Below are 14,391 nucleotides of genomic sequence, written 5' to 3'. Positions count from 1 at the left end.
AAATTTTTTGTAATGTAAATATTTTTTATGAAAATAAATTATTATTAATATTTAAAATACAAATTCTATTAATCTTTAAAAACAAAATTGAATATGTTTAATAATAAATAAAATATATTTTTAGGCTAAAAAGTTTTTAAAAATAACAGTTTTTTTTGTTAAATAACTAGAAAAATTTTGAACTTGTTTTTGGAAATTTCCACGATAGTAGAGCGCTAAGATCGAAAGTTTGCGATAAAATGTTGCTCATGTCACATTTCGAAGGTTCCTCTTTACATTACGTAAATTTACGTCAAGAAGATAGTAATCCAACCCTGGTGTGAGGTAAGCAAAAAGAGGGGAAGTAAAGAAACAACAGTTTTTTCAATGTGTTGATAATGGTGTGCGTCAATCGGTTATATTATTAAATTATTAAAGCATTCTCTTAGTACATTGTTTATAAATAATTTTCCATTTTTTTAAATCCTATTTTTCTTTTACAAATAATAAAAAAAATTTCAAATGTTGCTTATTTTATCTATAAATAAAATCATCTTATGTGAACGAAAATTTAAAGTGTCAAAAAAAACGAAGACTTTTTTTAATTGAAAGATTTAAGAAATAAAAAAAAAAAAATGTTAAATCAAGCAGTAGTTGATGCTCTTTATTCGGCAACGTATATTGAAAATTATTTAGACTGGGTTGAAAATTTACCAGATGATTTACAACGACACGTTTCTCGATCACGAGAATTGGACGCCACTTGTCAAAGTAAGTTTTCTATTTTTACGATTTATACAAAAATTAATTAAAATATTTATCATTTTGTTGAAAGATAGTTTGAGTATTAAATAATGAAAAAAAAATTTATTTTTTTTCGGAAAATTTATATTCAACAATTTCAATTTAAAAATTGAAAAAAAAGTAATTTTTAATTTTTTTGCGTTTACTAGAATTTCTTCGAGAAGTTGATCAACAATTGGAAATTTTGACAAACGATGTTGATAGTACAACTCGTAATAGAGCATTACTTCGAGTGCAGCAGGCATTAATTGCCGCTCAAGAAATTGGTGATGAAAAATTGCAAATTGTTCAACAAGTTCAAGATCTTATAGAAAATAAATCTCGACAATTGGATTTGGATTATCGTAATTTGGGTATGATATTTTTTGGTTTTTTTAATATATCATAAAATTATTTTATTAAGGAAGTAAATTTTTTTCTGTTTTTTTTTAATTATTTATTATTTTGTATCACTTTAGCAAAAATTCAAGTTGCTTAAATATTTTTAAATTTGTAATCAATATATAATACAGGCCTCGGATTATACGACTTATTTTAATAAAATGCGATTTTTCTGACTGTTATTTTTTTTTTTTTTTTTACAAAATTTTTTTAAACAAAATACGTCTTTTTTAGTATATAATTTAGATTTTCCTCAGATCTTCTTTATTTCAATTATTTAACAGATTTTTAACTGAAATTCATCACTAAATTAATTATTTTTAATAATTTTAATGAAATTCTTCACAAATTCAATTATGTAAAATTATTTTTAAAGAAAAATTTTCTAAAATTCAATAATTATCTAAAATTTGCAGAAAAAAAAAATCTTCATTAATTCAAATTTACAAGAAACTTTAAATTGAAATCTTCTGAAATTCAATTGATTCTAAAAATCTAAAAAGTTAATCTTCAAAAATTCAATTATTTTAAATTTTTAATTATTTAAATTAATTATTTTAAATTATTATAATGATGATTTAATTAATTAATTAATGATTTAACTCTTTTAATTATTTTTATTTTTAATTACATATAATATTTATTTTTTTTTTCTCTATAGACTTTGGCAAGGAACAGGAAAATAATGAAGGAACTAGAGAAACAAATTCGGTTATCAATGCAAATACAGCAGGTAATACAAATAGTACAGAAAGGCCGACAAAACGTGCAAGAAGAACGAGAACGGAGACATTGGTTGAATCAGCTCACGCAATGGATATGATGACAATGTCAGAAACTCGTTCAGCAAATATTCCAAACAATTCGAATGGTAATCAAAAGAAAACGACTGCAGCAACTACTGGTAAGAATATCTTTTTTTTAAAAAAAAAAAAAATTAATTTAAACACGAAATTTGGGAAATTGATGATTTTTTTTTTAAAAAACATTTATTAATTCAGAGAACAGAAAATTACAGATTTTCATCTTTTCACAGGTAAAAAAAAGAAACGAAAAGCACGTCAAGGAAATCAACAAAATCAACATCGAGAAGACACACCACCGCCACAGGAAGACGATTTGGCTATTGATCCAGATGAACCAACATATTGTCTTTGTGATCAAATTTCATATGGTGAAATGATATTGTGCGATAATGACTTATGTCCAATAGAATGGTTTCATTTTTCTTGTGTTTCTTTAACAACAAAACCAAAAGGAAAATGGTTCTGTCCCAAGTGTAGAGGTGATCGTCCAAATGTCATGAAACCAAAGGCACAATTTTTAAAAGAACTCGAGAGGTACAATAAAGAAAAAGAAGAGAAATCGTAGCAACAGATTTCATTTTATAAAAGTATAAAGAATTACTAGATTAAAAAGAAATAAAGAAAAAAACACTTTTTCATTGTTAAAACATAAAGTCGATTAACTAATAATACTGATATAATAAATAAATATTTGTTACTTTGTCATAAAAAGAAAACAATTTTAATGTTCTATTTATACGACTTTGTGATTTGATCATTTTTTTTTATTTTTAATAATATGAAAATAAAATTTATTTTTCACTAATTTTCGCTATTTCTATTGACTTTAAATAAAATTTAATTCTAAGTGTTGCAATCCAATTGCACTTTTTTTATGAAAAAAAAATACTTGAAAATATTTATTTTCTATATCAAAAAAAAAATTGATAATTTAATAATAAACATAAATTTTTATGGTTTATTATTAAATTATTTATTTCAACTATTGTAATATCTAATAATTTGTAAATACTTTGCATACTTTTTCTTATAAATAAAACTAATAAAAGATTTTTTCATAATATTAAATATTTTCGGAATCGTTCATAAATAATGATTATTTTTTTTCTTATTCATATATATATATATAAATTAATAACGTTATTAATGAACGATTTTTTATTGCTTGCTTATTGTGTATAATAAATATTAATTGTGAGAATGCGAATTAACATTCAAATTTTTAGCTTTAAATTAAATATTTTTTTTTTGTGATTAATGTTTATCATGTTTTCAATTATTTAATAAAATTAAAAATTGATAAATTAAAAATAATTTTAAACATGTGTTATACACACTAATAATAATAATTACGAATGTCATAAAAAAAAAAAAGTTTTACTTTATTTCTCCCATTTCTGAATAATATTCATATTGACGATTTACATGCAAAAATACACAATGCATTTTTAGCTGTAATTATTTATAAGGTACATATTAATTTCTTTTTTGTATTTTTTCGCTTAAATATTAAACATTTACACAAATATGGATTAAACTAATTTGTTAGTGTATGTCTATTATTAAAATAGAATAAAAAATTAATTTGTTAAAATTTTCATTTGACAGAATTTCATTACTTAGAATTTATTTTTAGCCGAATTTTTATTCCTTGGAATTATTATTATTTGTATTTGGATCAATAATTTCTGTATTTGAAACAAATACTATTTAATTGACTCAAATAAAAATTATTTGGTTCAAGTAAATATTTGATAATAATCAAGTAACCGAATAATTGAATCAAATAAATTTTTTTTCACTGTGACAAAAAAAATTTGAGAGCTAGTTTTAAAATAAATTTTGTCAATGACTTTTCTGATTAATTAATTTTAATATTAGAGACAAAATTTTGCTGTCAAATATTTATTTGGAAATGAAAATGGAATTTTTGTTAAATAATAATTCGAAGAAATAAAAAAAAATTCCGCTAAAAGTAAAATTTAGCTAATAAAATTATGTCAAATAAACATTCTAACAAATTGATTTTCGAGTTTATTCATATTATTTGAAGCTGGAAAAAAAAAGTTTTGTATTTTTTTTTTTTTTTTTAAACTTAAATTTTCTATGGAAAATTTATTTTCTTTAAACAAAAAACAGAAATTTACTGTTTACATAAAAATTGGAATGGAGAATTATTTTTATTTTCCTAATTTTGCTAATTTATTCTATTAGAATAAAGAAATTATAAAAAAAAAAATTAACTTTTTTTTATTTATATTTTTTCGTTTTATGTTTTTGATAAATGTAAATATTTATTTATAAATTCCGATTATGATAAAAATAAAATTAAAAAATTAATTTTCCTTAAAAAATTTATATTTTATGATAATAAAATGTTGATCAGGAATTTGAAATTATGAAGTAATTTGTCAAAAACACAAATAAATTCGCAGCAAGCCCAATTTTTTTTTTTTTTTTATGAATTTCAAAATTATCAGCGATATTAAATTTATTATTATTCAAATATTGAGAAAAATGAATTTTTTTTATAAAAATGAAAATTAAAAAAGTAATAAAAAAGTTAAATATAATATTGTATGCATATAAATATAGTAGAAACTTAAATAAAGTTTTGAAATATAAAAGAAATAAAAAAAAAAAAAACAATTGTCTGTCAAAAAATTATTATTGTTTTTCAAAGTTCATTCACATTTTTTAACTAAAGTGTCTGTATAAGACGAAAATAATATGACATTTTTTTTTTTTACTAATTATAGAATTATTCCAATATAGCGAAAAAAATGACGAAATTAATGTATGTAATAATATAGAAAATACAAAATTAAAATAATGTTCATGTATATATTGTTGACAAATAGATAAACGTAATATATGGATCACATTGAGTAGTGCTGTCAGGTTTACAAGAAGAATAGAGAACCTGAAAACAATTCATAAATATAATTAATTTTTTGCTTATTATTATCTTATAATTTATTTTTAATTTGTTTGAATGGGGAATGGAAAATTCTGCTTTATAATAAAATAATAATAAAATAATTGCGTTACTTAAAGAATTATAATATTTTTTGAAGAAAAATAAATTCATATAAAAAAATAACGCACCTTTAATTATCAGCGAGGATCTTCCATATGGCTGTCTTGAAAATTTAACCATGATTTTTCCACGACAGTTGTAACTCTCTTTTCGTATTCTCTTTTATTTTCCTGATAAAGTTGAGCAGCAAGAGAATTCGCAGGAGAATTGGGATTTGGCTCGTCCAATAATGACTAGAAACCAATATTTTGTCATAATTTTTTATTTTTATCTCTCAAGAGAGACAGTAATTTTTTTTTTTTTTTTTTTTAATGACAAAAAATGCAAAAGAAATATTTTTTGAAATTTAAAAAAAAATTTATTTATCAAAACCTTTTAATCAAATAGTTATTAATACGAATTTAAAAAAATTGCTATTTCACTAAAACTGCGATTCACTATATTAAACCAAAATTATTATTTAACTGCAATATCATATTTTTTTATTTAACCAAATTGTTATTTTACCAAAAATTTATTTAACCTAATTTTTATTTAACAAAATTTTAATTAACCAAATCGTTATATTACCAAAATTATATTTAATTGAATTTTTACGTAAAAAAAATTGTTATTTTACGAAAATTTTATTTAACAAAATTCATTGAAATCAAAATTCCGGCAGATAAATTTTCAAATGAAAATTATGTTAAATAACAATTTAGATTTAATGAAACAAATGTAAATTCCATTAAATTAAATTAATTCCATTAATCATGTGAAATTAAATAAAAGATTTAATTAAATTACAATTCCGTTCAATGAAAAGTAAATTTAATTATATAATCAATAAATACGAGCGTATTAGGGTTAAATAAAAATGTCCAAAGTAAATTCAGTTTAATAACAAATTTGTTCAATAATGAAATTTTTTTTTCTCTCAAAAACTGGACAAATTAAAATTTATTTAAATAGAAATTCATTCCAATTAAAATTTCGTTAGATAAATTCGTTTTTTTTTAAATCGAATTCGCTATAAAAAGTTTATTTAACTTTTTTTAAAAGTTTTATATTTAAATATAATTAAAAATTTTTTATTTAATTATTTCATTTTACCAAAAATGTTAATTAATTTAACTAAATTATTATTTAATAGAACAGTAAAATAAAATTATTTCGAAAAAAATTCCGATAACAATTCGGTTTATTTGAAATTTTAATCAAATAAAAATTAAGTTAAATAATAAAAAAATTCACTTGAATAACAATTCTATTTAATGAAAATTCAATGAAAAATTTGAATTCAATTATCAATAAATACGCGTGTAACAGAAAATGAAAAAATTTATAAACTAGGGAAATTATTTCAATTATTTAAATCTCAAATTGTTAGAAGAAGAAAAACAATAATAGAGATTATAATTATGCATTTTATTGAATGTATGTATGTATATTATGTATATTTATATATGTATAGTTAAATGTCAAGACTATGTACGAAGTGTTACAATATTATTAAACTCAAGTTTGTGGATCTGTGCTTTTCGATAAATGAAAAAAAAACAAAAAAAAAAAAAAAAAAAAAAAAAACACGCCGCATTAGCGAGCACAGAGACAAAACTGTGATAGATAAGGTAAATTTCATGATTTTTTAATTACTCCACATACCCTAGAATGCAATTATTAAACAACATTACTAATTTCATGAATTTCTTCGTTCATTTCTTTTCCTTTTTTTTTATCGAATCCTTCAATAAATAAATACACAGTTTATATTAATTTATTTATACAACATTGTAAAAATTCGATCTAATGTTGCACACACGCTGTAAATGTTGAGAAAGAGTTGTTTTTTTCCTCCTTTATTTATTATTATTATTATTTTTTTTTTAAATTATTTTATTTATTTTTTATTTTATTTTTTTTTTATAAGGAATTATGACGCATTCGAAGCGATCAGCGTAGCTCCTTGATAAGGCTGCACGTTCTTCTTTGTTTTTATTATATTTTATATATTTATATATTAAATGACGGCGTTGATGTTGATTTGTTGGTCGTTTAATGCTGTTGTTGTGTGATGCGACAGCGCCGACAAAACAATGTCAGAGCATGTCCACAACTAATCCACAAAACTCTGCTCCACACAAGCCTTTACTCGTTTCTCGTATTCACGTCGATTTTCTTTGTACAGTTGTGCTGCCATTGAGTTGGCAGGTGAATTCGGATTCGGATCACTTAACAGCGACTGCAATCACACAAGTCGTACTCATTAAAATATATTTTGTTAAACATTAATTTTCACTAGGGTTGTGTTTTATTAAATATTGCCAAAAAAATTGGAAGGTCACTAATTTATCTAATTTTCTTATTAATTACTATAATTATTGCTAATTTATCACGGCACTAATTATTAATAATCTAAATATTAATTTTAATAATATTATATTTTTGCCCTAAGTTTATTAAATAAATAAATAATAATAATAATCTAAATATAGGAATCTAAAAAATATAAAAAAAATAAAGAAATGAAAAATAAGTATTTATTAGTAGCAAAATTTTCATGTTGTCGATATTGAAAATATCAAATTTTTAATTAGACGAGTTTTATTAAAATGAGAATTTCAATGAACCAAATTTTCCTTTTGTGAAAATTTTATTTAATGAATGCTTTTTAGGAAATAGTCACGCATTGCCGAATTTATTTCCAAATCAATCTGAATACTCTAATTATTTTCAATTTGTTATTTTATTCTAAACAAAAATTTATTCGTAATTTGAAACGAAAAAGATTGAAATTAAATTTATTTATATATAAAGAAGAGATTTATTTATTATTTATTTATTAACGAAAAGTTGATAAAATTATAATAAACAAACTTTGAGAACTATTTTTTTTTGTTAACGTATTTGACAAAAAAGCAATTTTTAATGTTTTACAAATTATTTAATTAGTAGAGAAAAAAATTAATGTTTATAAAAAATGTTTTTGGATTCATTATTAATTTTTCGGAACAAAAATAATAATCAAATTTTATAAAAGTATTTTCTTTGCATAAATAAAATTGAAAATTTGAAAAAATCATATTTAAAATTTAATTAATTAATAATTATAAAATTAATTAATTAAAAAATCATAAAAATTGCATTTTATCACAATATCGAAATAAGAAGTCGAATTTTACCAAAGTAACAATTTAAAAAATGAAATAATATTCTGAATGTGTATAAAAAAAATTAGTAATGACCTTCAATTTTAAGTGTTTCAACTTTTTGGCAATAATTCATTAGTAAAATATAAAATTATAGAATATAAAGTAGGTATATTAATTTATTATGTTAATTATAATTTTTGTGCAAATACTCTTGACCTGCAACGTTAGGGTCAAGTTTTCTAAAAAAAAAAAAAAAAAAAAAAAAGAAAAGAAAATGTACGCTTCGGATAATTACTACACTAGGACTTTGTACAATTGCAACCGCTGTTAAGGTGATAGGTATAAGAAATCCATTGAAAAAAAGGAGAAAAAATGACAAATTTTCACTCATAGTAATGCTTATTTAAAAAAAAAATACATTGTTTTTCAAAAACAGAAAATTCTTTTCCCAAAATAAACCCAAATTCACGGATTAAAAAAGAATCTATTAAATAATTAATAAAGAACAAGAAAATTAGTAAAAAAAAAATGGTAGAAATTATTTTCATCAAAATTTTTCAATAATAATTTTTATTTTGAAATATTTTATAATTAAGCAATGCTTAAAGAAGCAATAATAAATAATAATAAAAAAAAAATAGAAAAAAATATCCGCATATATTTCAAAATAAAAATTACGGAACAATCAAAAAGTTGGTTTATATTTTTATTTTTATCTACAAATAAAAAATTTAATAACACATTTTCAATTGCATATTTCTCCTCTTAAAAGTATTTTATTATTGAAAAAAAATTATTTTTTCTTGAAAAAATCAATCGCTAATTTTTAAAAATCGAATAATTAAATATTTTTCAAAATTTTGCAAATTACACGAATGTTAAATAATTTGCAAAAATCAACCAACGTTTTAATTCTACTTTTTTAAAATTTTATTTAACAATATAATTTATAAAATTAATTTATTAAAATGGAAAATGTTTATAAAAAAATTTCTTTTCTTTCAATTTTCAATTTCGGTAAAATAGGTACAAAAATTTTTGTTAATAGGTGAAAAATTGTGAATAGAAAATAATGATAAATAATAATAAATAAATAATAAATAGTTATAAATTTCTTAAATAATAAATGTTTTTTTTACAAAATTCGGGATAGAGTTAAAATAAATATGAATAAATTAAAAAAAAATCTTGTTTCAATTTTGATTTTTTAAAAATATTTTATAGGACACGGAGGTGTTATTTTAATTTTTAATAAAGGCGCAAATATGAAAAAAAGTATTAATATTTTGAAAAAAATATATTTTTACCTGTATAGATGTTAAAATTGCTGATACATCATAGGTGGGACTCCAACGATTTTGTAGAATGTCGAGGCAAATTCCTCCATCAGCGTATACATTCGGATGGAACATTTTACTAACAAATCTTACAGTTGGAGGTTTATTTGGATATTCTTCCGTGAATTCTATAGTAAGTTTAAATGTCCCATCTTCGAATGGTGTGTCATGTGGTCTGAAATTTCAATTCTTATTTTTATTCGCAACAATTTACAAATGAAAAAAAAATATATTTTTATTTCTAATTTAGTAAATATCAAATCTCCAATTAATATTTTATTTTACATTTAAAATTCCTTCAAATAGAAATACAATTTTTGTAATTCAGTAGAATAAAAAAAAAAAAAAATCAATTTTATTGAATAGAATTTTTATTTGTATAAAATTTTTCTGTTCAATGAAATTTCAGGTACAAAAAATTAAACAAAAAAATTAACAGTAATTATTTACCCAAATATGACTGCATTCCAAATCATAATGTTATTATCCGTTGGTGCTCCAGAAACTCCTGTTGGTGGATCTTCTTGTAATCTGCAAAATAATAAATAAATAAATAAATAAATAAACAGTATTAATAGTATTTTTTAAATTTAGATTAATTTTTTTAAATTCAAATTGTAGTTTCAATTGCTTTTAAAATAATTTTAAATTCATTTAATTAAAATACAATCTTAATATAATTTTTCTTATTTTCTTTCTTCTTTTTTTTAATTTTGAATTTCGCGCGCAAAGAATAATTTAAAAATAAAGGCGCTATTTTTAAATAAATCAATTAGTTGTATGTAAAAATGATTAAAATTGTTAAAATTAAATTGAAATAATTAATTTTGTACATTTTGTATTATAAATAAATAGTAGTATGTGTTTAAATTTGCGAATTTATAAGAAAAAAAAATTTGAGAAGACGCACCTAACGCACCTGGTACAAAGTAATCGAAACAGCAAAAAAAGGCACATGGTTAACCGTCAACTGTATCTCTCAATTTTGATAAAAGACGAATAATTTACAATTAAATTTACTTAAATTTGTATATTTATTTCACCAGTATTCTACGTAAAAAGAAGTAAACTCTTCTTAAACGAAAGTAAGTCTTTTTTAAATACTATAGACAATACTATAAGAAACCTAACCTCAATTTTCATTCTTTAACTATAAACCGAATTATTGAATCTCAGAAAGAAAAAATAAATCTCAAACATTTTTTAAATTTTTTAAAATACTTAAATAAAAATATACTAAATACTAAAATAAAATACTTAAATAAAAAAAAAATGTTTTTTTCAATTATTTGAACAAAATACTAATACATTAGTAAATAAACAAAATTTTAATATAGATGGCTGAACGAATGGAGGACTTAAATTTACCAAATGCGGTTATAACTCGAATAATTAAAGAATCACTTCCGGATGGTATTGCAATTGGAAAAGAAGCAAAACTTGCCGTTGCTAAAGCATCATCGATATTTATTTTATATATAACATCCGTTGCAAATACAATTGCCAAAAATCAAAATCGAAAAACAATTAACGGAGCAGATGTAACGCAAGCAATGAAGGATATTGAATTTGAACAATTTCTCGAACCTCTACAAGAATCATTAGAAATTTATAAGAAATCACAAAAAGATAAGAAAGAAGCGACTGACAAAAAGAAACAAAATAACAAAAATGATACATCTGAAGAAACAGTTTGAGTTTCTTTATTTAAAAGAATTTTAATTTTTTTTTAATTCTAAACTTTTGTTCCTTTTACTATATTTAAGATAGGGGAATTTTTTTTTCAGCAATGTAATTTAAAAAAAAACATATTTTTTAATAAACTATTTATGTACCTACAATTTAATTTATATTCATTAAAATATAATAAATTATATAAATCTAATATTTAGAAAAAAGAAACAAATTAATGTAAACTAAAGTTTCATATAAAAAGTAGAAATTTTTCATTAAATTTTCAATTATATTTATTTTTTTATATTATTTTTAAAATAAAAATTATCAAATTTTTCTTCATATATTACTCAATGAAATAATTAAAATTATAATTAAAATTACAATTAAAAATTCATTAATGTAATTGAAATTATAGAATAGTTAATCAAATAATTGAAATTATCTGCAAAAATTTAAACAATTAATTAAAAATTTCTTTAATTATTCTAAATTTTTAATTAATTTAATAATTAAATTTCTAATCAATTATTCAATAAAATAATTTAAAATTATCTATGATTATTTTTCTATTAGGGATATACACTAAATATGGATAATAAATATTTGAAAATAAATGTAAAAACCAACTATATAAAAATTGTACATTGAATAAATAAATAATAATTATCTTTAAATGTTTAATACAAAAAAAATTAAATAAATCTTTAATTATTATTCAATGAAAATTATTGAAATTATCTTCAAATATAAACCCTAAAAAGTAATTGGAATTATTTTAAAAAATTCCATTTGCAAAGTTAACAAAAAGTTTTCCAATGTCAATTTTTAATAAAAACATTTGTTGAGTGAAATATTTAAATAAATTTTCGATAATAATAATAATAATAATAATATAACTCTACAATAATTATTTCCTTATTTATAAATAATATACTAAATTATAACAATTATATAGTTGCAATTATTATTTATTACATTATAAATAAAAATAATATAAAATAAATTAATTATAATAAATAATTATAAATAATTTTATTATTATATTGAAATATTTTTTTTTAACCCAAAATTGTGAGTTTTCAATGATTTATAATATATTTTATTCATGAATAATATGAACTTGTCATTCAGATAATGTTATAAAAATAAAACAAGGCTATGTTACTAAAATACACGAAAGATTTTTTTTTTTAATATAAATTAAACGTGAAACTATATATATATATATATGTAGGTTCTTTACAATAAATTTGTCATATAATTACTTTGTCAAAATAATGTCTTAATTATTTTTAATAATAATAATAAAAATAATTTCTAATAATTACTATTTCAATTACCTATTTTTTTTTTAATATTTAAAACTTCATTCATAATTTTAATAATTAATTTCATTAATGAATTATCATTTTTAAACATATTGACAGAAAATTTTGCTATAATATTTTTTGCATTGCTATATTTTTCTCCTTACTTGCATTAAGTATATATATATATATATACAGTAATGATGAAATTTCAGGATAAAATAAAAATATAGTTTCATGCACACACAAATAGGAGAGAGAGTATACTTTCTCGTACACTTTTATTGAACGAATGTGCAACAAGCCTTATTTATTTTTCATTACAAGAGTATATAAGAAAATATTAGTGACGAAATGACTCTAAATTAATGCATTCAAGTCTATAAATTTAATTATACACATTGTAGAAAAACTGTCAAACTACATTTCACTATTTTTATTTGCAATATAATGTAAAAACAAAATAGAAAATTAATTATCTTTTTACATACAAAGGAAAAAAGTTTTTCTGTTAAAATAATATAATAAAAAAAAAAAAGAAAAAAGGTTGAGCTGAAGGAAAAAATTATAGCAAATGGAAGCGAAATATCGCAATCGAGTTTCTATTAATACCAATGCGATGACGTTAATCTGTCCTCTCTTGTTCGCGGGGTAAAAAGAAAAAGTTGAATCATTGTATACGAAGTCTCTTTGGTAGTACAAAAAAAAAAAAAAGAAAAAAAGAGGAAAAATTCCAAAAGTGATTAAAATTTCCTAAAATTGTACACCTATAATAAGAAAAAAAAATTACCTTTTAAAGTCCCTCATTAGTCTTCTTCTCGCGGGCGTAGACATCCCTCAAAACTGTTACAACACCTTAATAATCACTTTAAATAAGCAAAATATGTTTTTCTTCTTCACCAAATTTTCACTTTCAAACAAATATAAATGACAAATTTACTACCAACGAAAAGACCTCGAGATGATTTCGACGCCAATTCACCTCTCACTTTATATATGTTCAAGTTCTTTGAAAGTGGCTCTTTTCTTTTTTACTCGATTTTTCTATATCACAGTTTTTTTTTTCTTGTTAAAAAAAAGAGCACACAATACGACGCACACGCGATTGTCAATGTTCAAATAATTGAAATGGATGAAACTGATTTTTATAAGGAAAAGTTAGTTCTATCACACACACTTTGAAGTCTTTTGTCGTTCAATTCTCCTATAGTCTCTTCCTAAAACACAAAACAGTATCCAAAGGTCTGTGACGACGACGGCCCTCTTTATTAATCCAGTGATGTATCGTTAAATTCGTTTCGCCAACGAAAAAAAAAAAAATTATATCGCGCACAATTTCAGTTTTTAGTTATGGTTACAATTGACGACGTTTGGCGAAGATAACGATAATGATACGTCGTCTTCTATAGTATGTTTCCATATATGTATATATATATATATATATGTATGTACATGCGCTACAAAGAAGATGCGCGACTGCCTCTGGTTGTTAAACAAGAAACAACAATTTTTTTCTCATTCTTTTCTTACCTACGTCACTTTAAATTTTTTTTTCACATACACAACACTTCACTAATAAAATACTATTATATTCATTGCACTCACAGCTTTTTAATAAAAAAAATAATTTTCTATTAAATTTTACACTCTATTATTCTATTTAATATACAGCAGATGTCCGATTTTTTAAAGATTGACATCTACAATCAACGAACATCGGGGATTTTTACCACTATATATAAAAATTCTGTATAGATAAATACACACACACACACAGAGAGAGGTTTAAAATGAAGCGACTGTCATTGGTTACCAAACGTAACTAAACGTATGTAAGTAAGGAAAATTTTAAAAAAAGAGACAGAATGCTGTTAAGGGGCCTTTACATGCGTAATGATTTTTTATGGCGCTAAATTTGAAAGTAAA

At 21.2% G+C, this 14,391-nt stretch overlaps 3 protein-coding genes across 4 annotated transcripts; 2 read left to right on the top strand and 1 right to left on the bottom strand.

The window, feature by feature from the left end:
- The first annotated feature begins 349 nt into the window (after positions 1–349).
- On the top strand, positions 350–2,775 carry LOC127276869 (inhibitor of growth protein 1). Its single transcript, XM_051297561.1, has 4 exons — positions 350–750; positions 933–1,136; positions 1,826–2,068; positions 2,201–2,775. Exons 1-4 carry the CDS (start codon positions 615–617, stop codon positions 2,533–2,535), a joined length of 918 nt encoding a protein of 305 aa, XP_051153518.1. The 5' UTR covers positions 350–614; the 3' UTR covers positions 2,536–2,775.
- A 1,844-nt stretch (positions 2,776–4,619) lies between these two features.
- LOC127276912 (ubiquitin-conjugating enzyme E2-17 kDa) lies at positions 4,620–14,229 on the bottom strand. 2 transcript variants are annotated; one of them, XM_051297612.1, is made up of 5 exons: positions 13,256–14,229; positions 9,932–10,012; positions 9,452–9,656; positions 5,079–5,243; positions 4,620–4,893 (listed from the first exon to the last, which is right to left on the bottom strand). In XM_051297612.1, exons 1-4 carry the CDS (start codon positions 13,297–13,299, stop codon positions 5,088–5,090), a joined length of 486 nt encoding a protein of 161 aa, XP_051153569.1. In that variant the 5' UTR covers positions 13,300–14,229; the 3' UTR covers positions 4,620–4,893; positions 5,079–5,087. The 2 variants fall into 2 exon arrangements, with proteins under 2 accessions (XP_051153569.1, XP_051153570.1); XM_051297613.1 differs by lacking the exons at positions 4,620–4,893; positions 5,079–5,243 and adding an exon at positions 6,400–7,234 and having other exon boundaries at positions 13,256–14,219.
- On the top strand, positions 10,394–11,322 carry LOC127276914 (DNA polymerase epsilon subunit 3-like). Its single transcript, XM_051297614.1, has 2 exons — positions 10,394–10,566; positions 10,819–11,322. Exon 2 carries the CDS (start codon positions 10,819–10,821, stop codon positions 11,176–11,178), a length of 360 nt encoding a protein of 119 aa, XP_051153571.1. The 5' UTR covers positions 10,394–10,566; the 3' UTR covers positions 11,179–11,322.
- Positions 14,230–14,391: the final 162 nt, after the last annotated feature.

The sequence above is a fragment of the Leptopilina boulardi genome, unplaced genomic scaffold (assembly GCF_019393585.1).
Source record: "Leptopilina boulardi isolate dan_hultmark-lab unplaced genomic scaffold, ZJU_Lbou_2.1 LbouV2_155, whole genome shotgun sequence".
NCBI classification, from domain to species: domain Eukaryota; kingdom Metazoa; phylum Arthropoda; class Insecta; order Hymenoptera; family Figitidae; genus Leptopilina; species Leptopilina boulardi.
Note: the sequence above shows the minus strand (reverse complement) of the source record. Positions and strands in the feature narration are given on the sequence as shown.

Excerpts from the sequence above, each read along its gene's own strand:
- LOC127276869 (XM_051297561.1), top strand. The coding sequence starts at position 615 with ATGTTAAATCAAGCAGTAGTTGATGCTCTTTATTCGGCAACGTATATT. Across the intron at positions 751-932 it reads ATTGGACGCCACTTGTCAAA|AATTTCTTCGAGAAGTTGAT; the intron begins GTAAGTTTTCTA and ends TGCGTTTACTAG. Across the intron at positions 1,137-1,825 it reads TTTGGATTATCGTAATTTGG|ACTTTGGCAAGGAACAGGAA; the intron begins GTATGATATTTT and ends TTTTCTCTATAG.
- LOC127276914 (XM_051297614.1), top strand. The coding sequence starts at position 10,819 with ATGGCTGAACGAATGGAGGACTTAAATTTACCAAATGCGGTTATAACT.
- LOC127276912 (XM_051297612.1), bottom strand. The coding sequence starts at position 13,299 with ATGTCTACGCCCGCGAGAAGAAGACTAATGAGGGACTTTAAAAG. Across the intron at positions 10,013-13,255 it reads CTAATGAGGGACTTTAAAAG|ATTACAAGAAGATCCACCAA; the intron begins GTAATTTTTTTT and ends ATTATTTTGCAG. Across the intron at positions 9,657-9,931 it reads TGGAATGCAGTCATATTTGG|ACCACATGACACACCATTCG; the intron begins GTAAATAATTAC and ends TTGAAATTTCAG.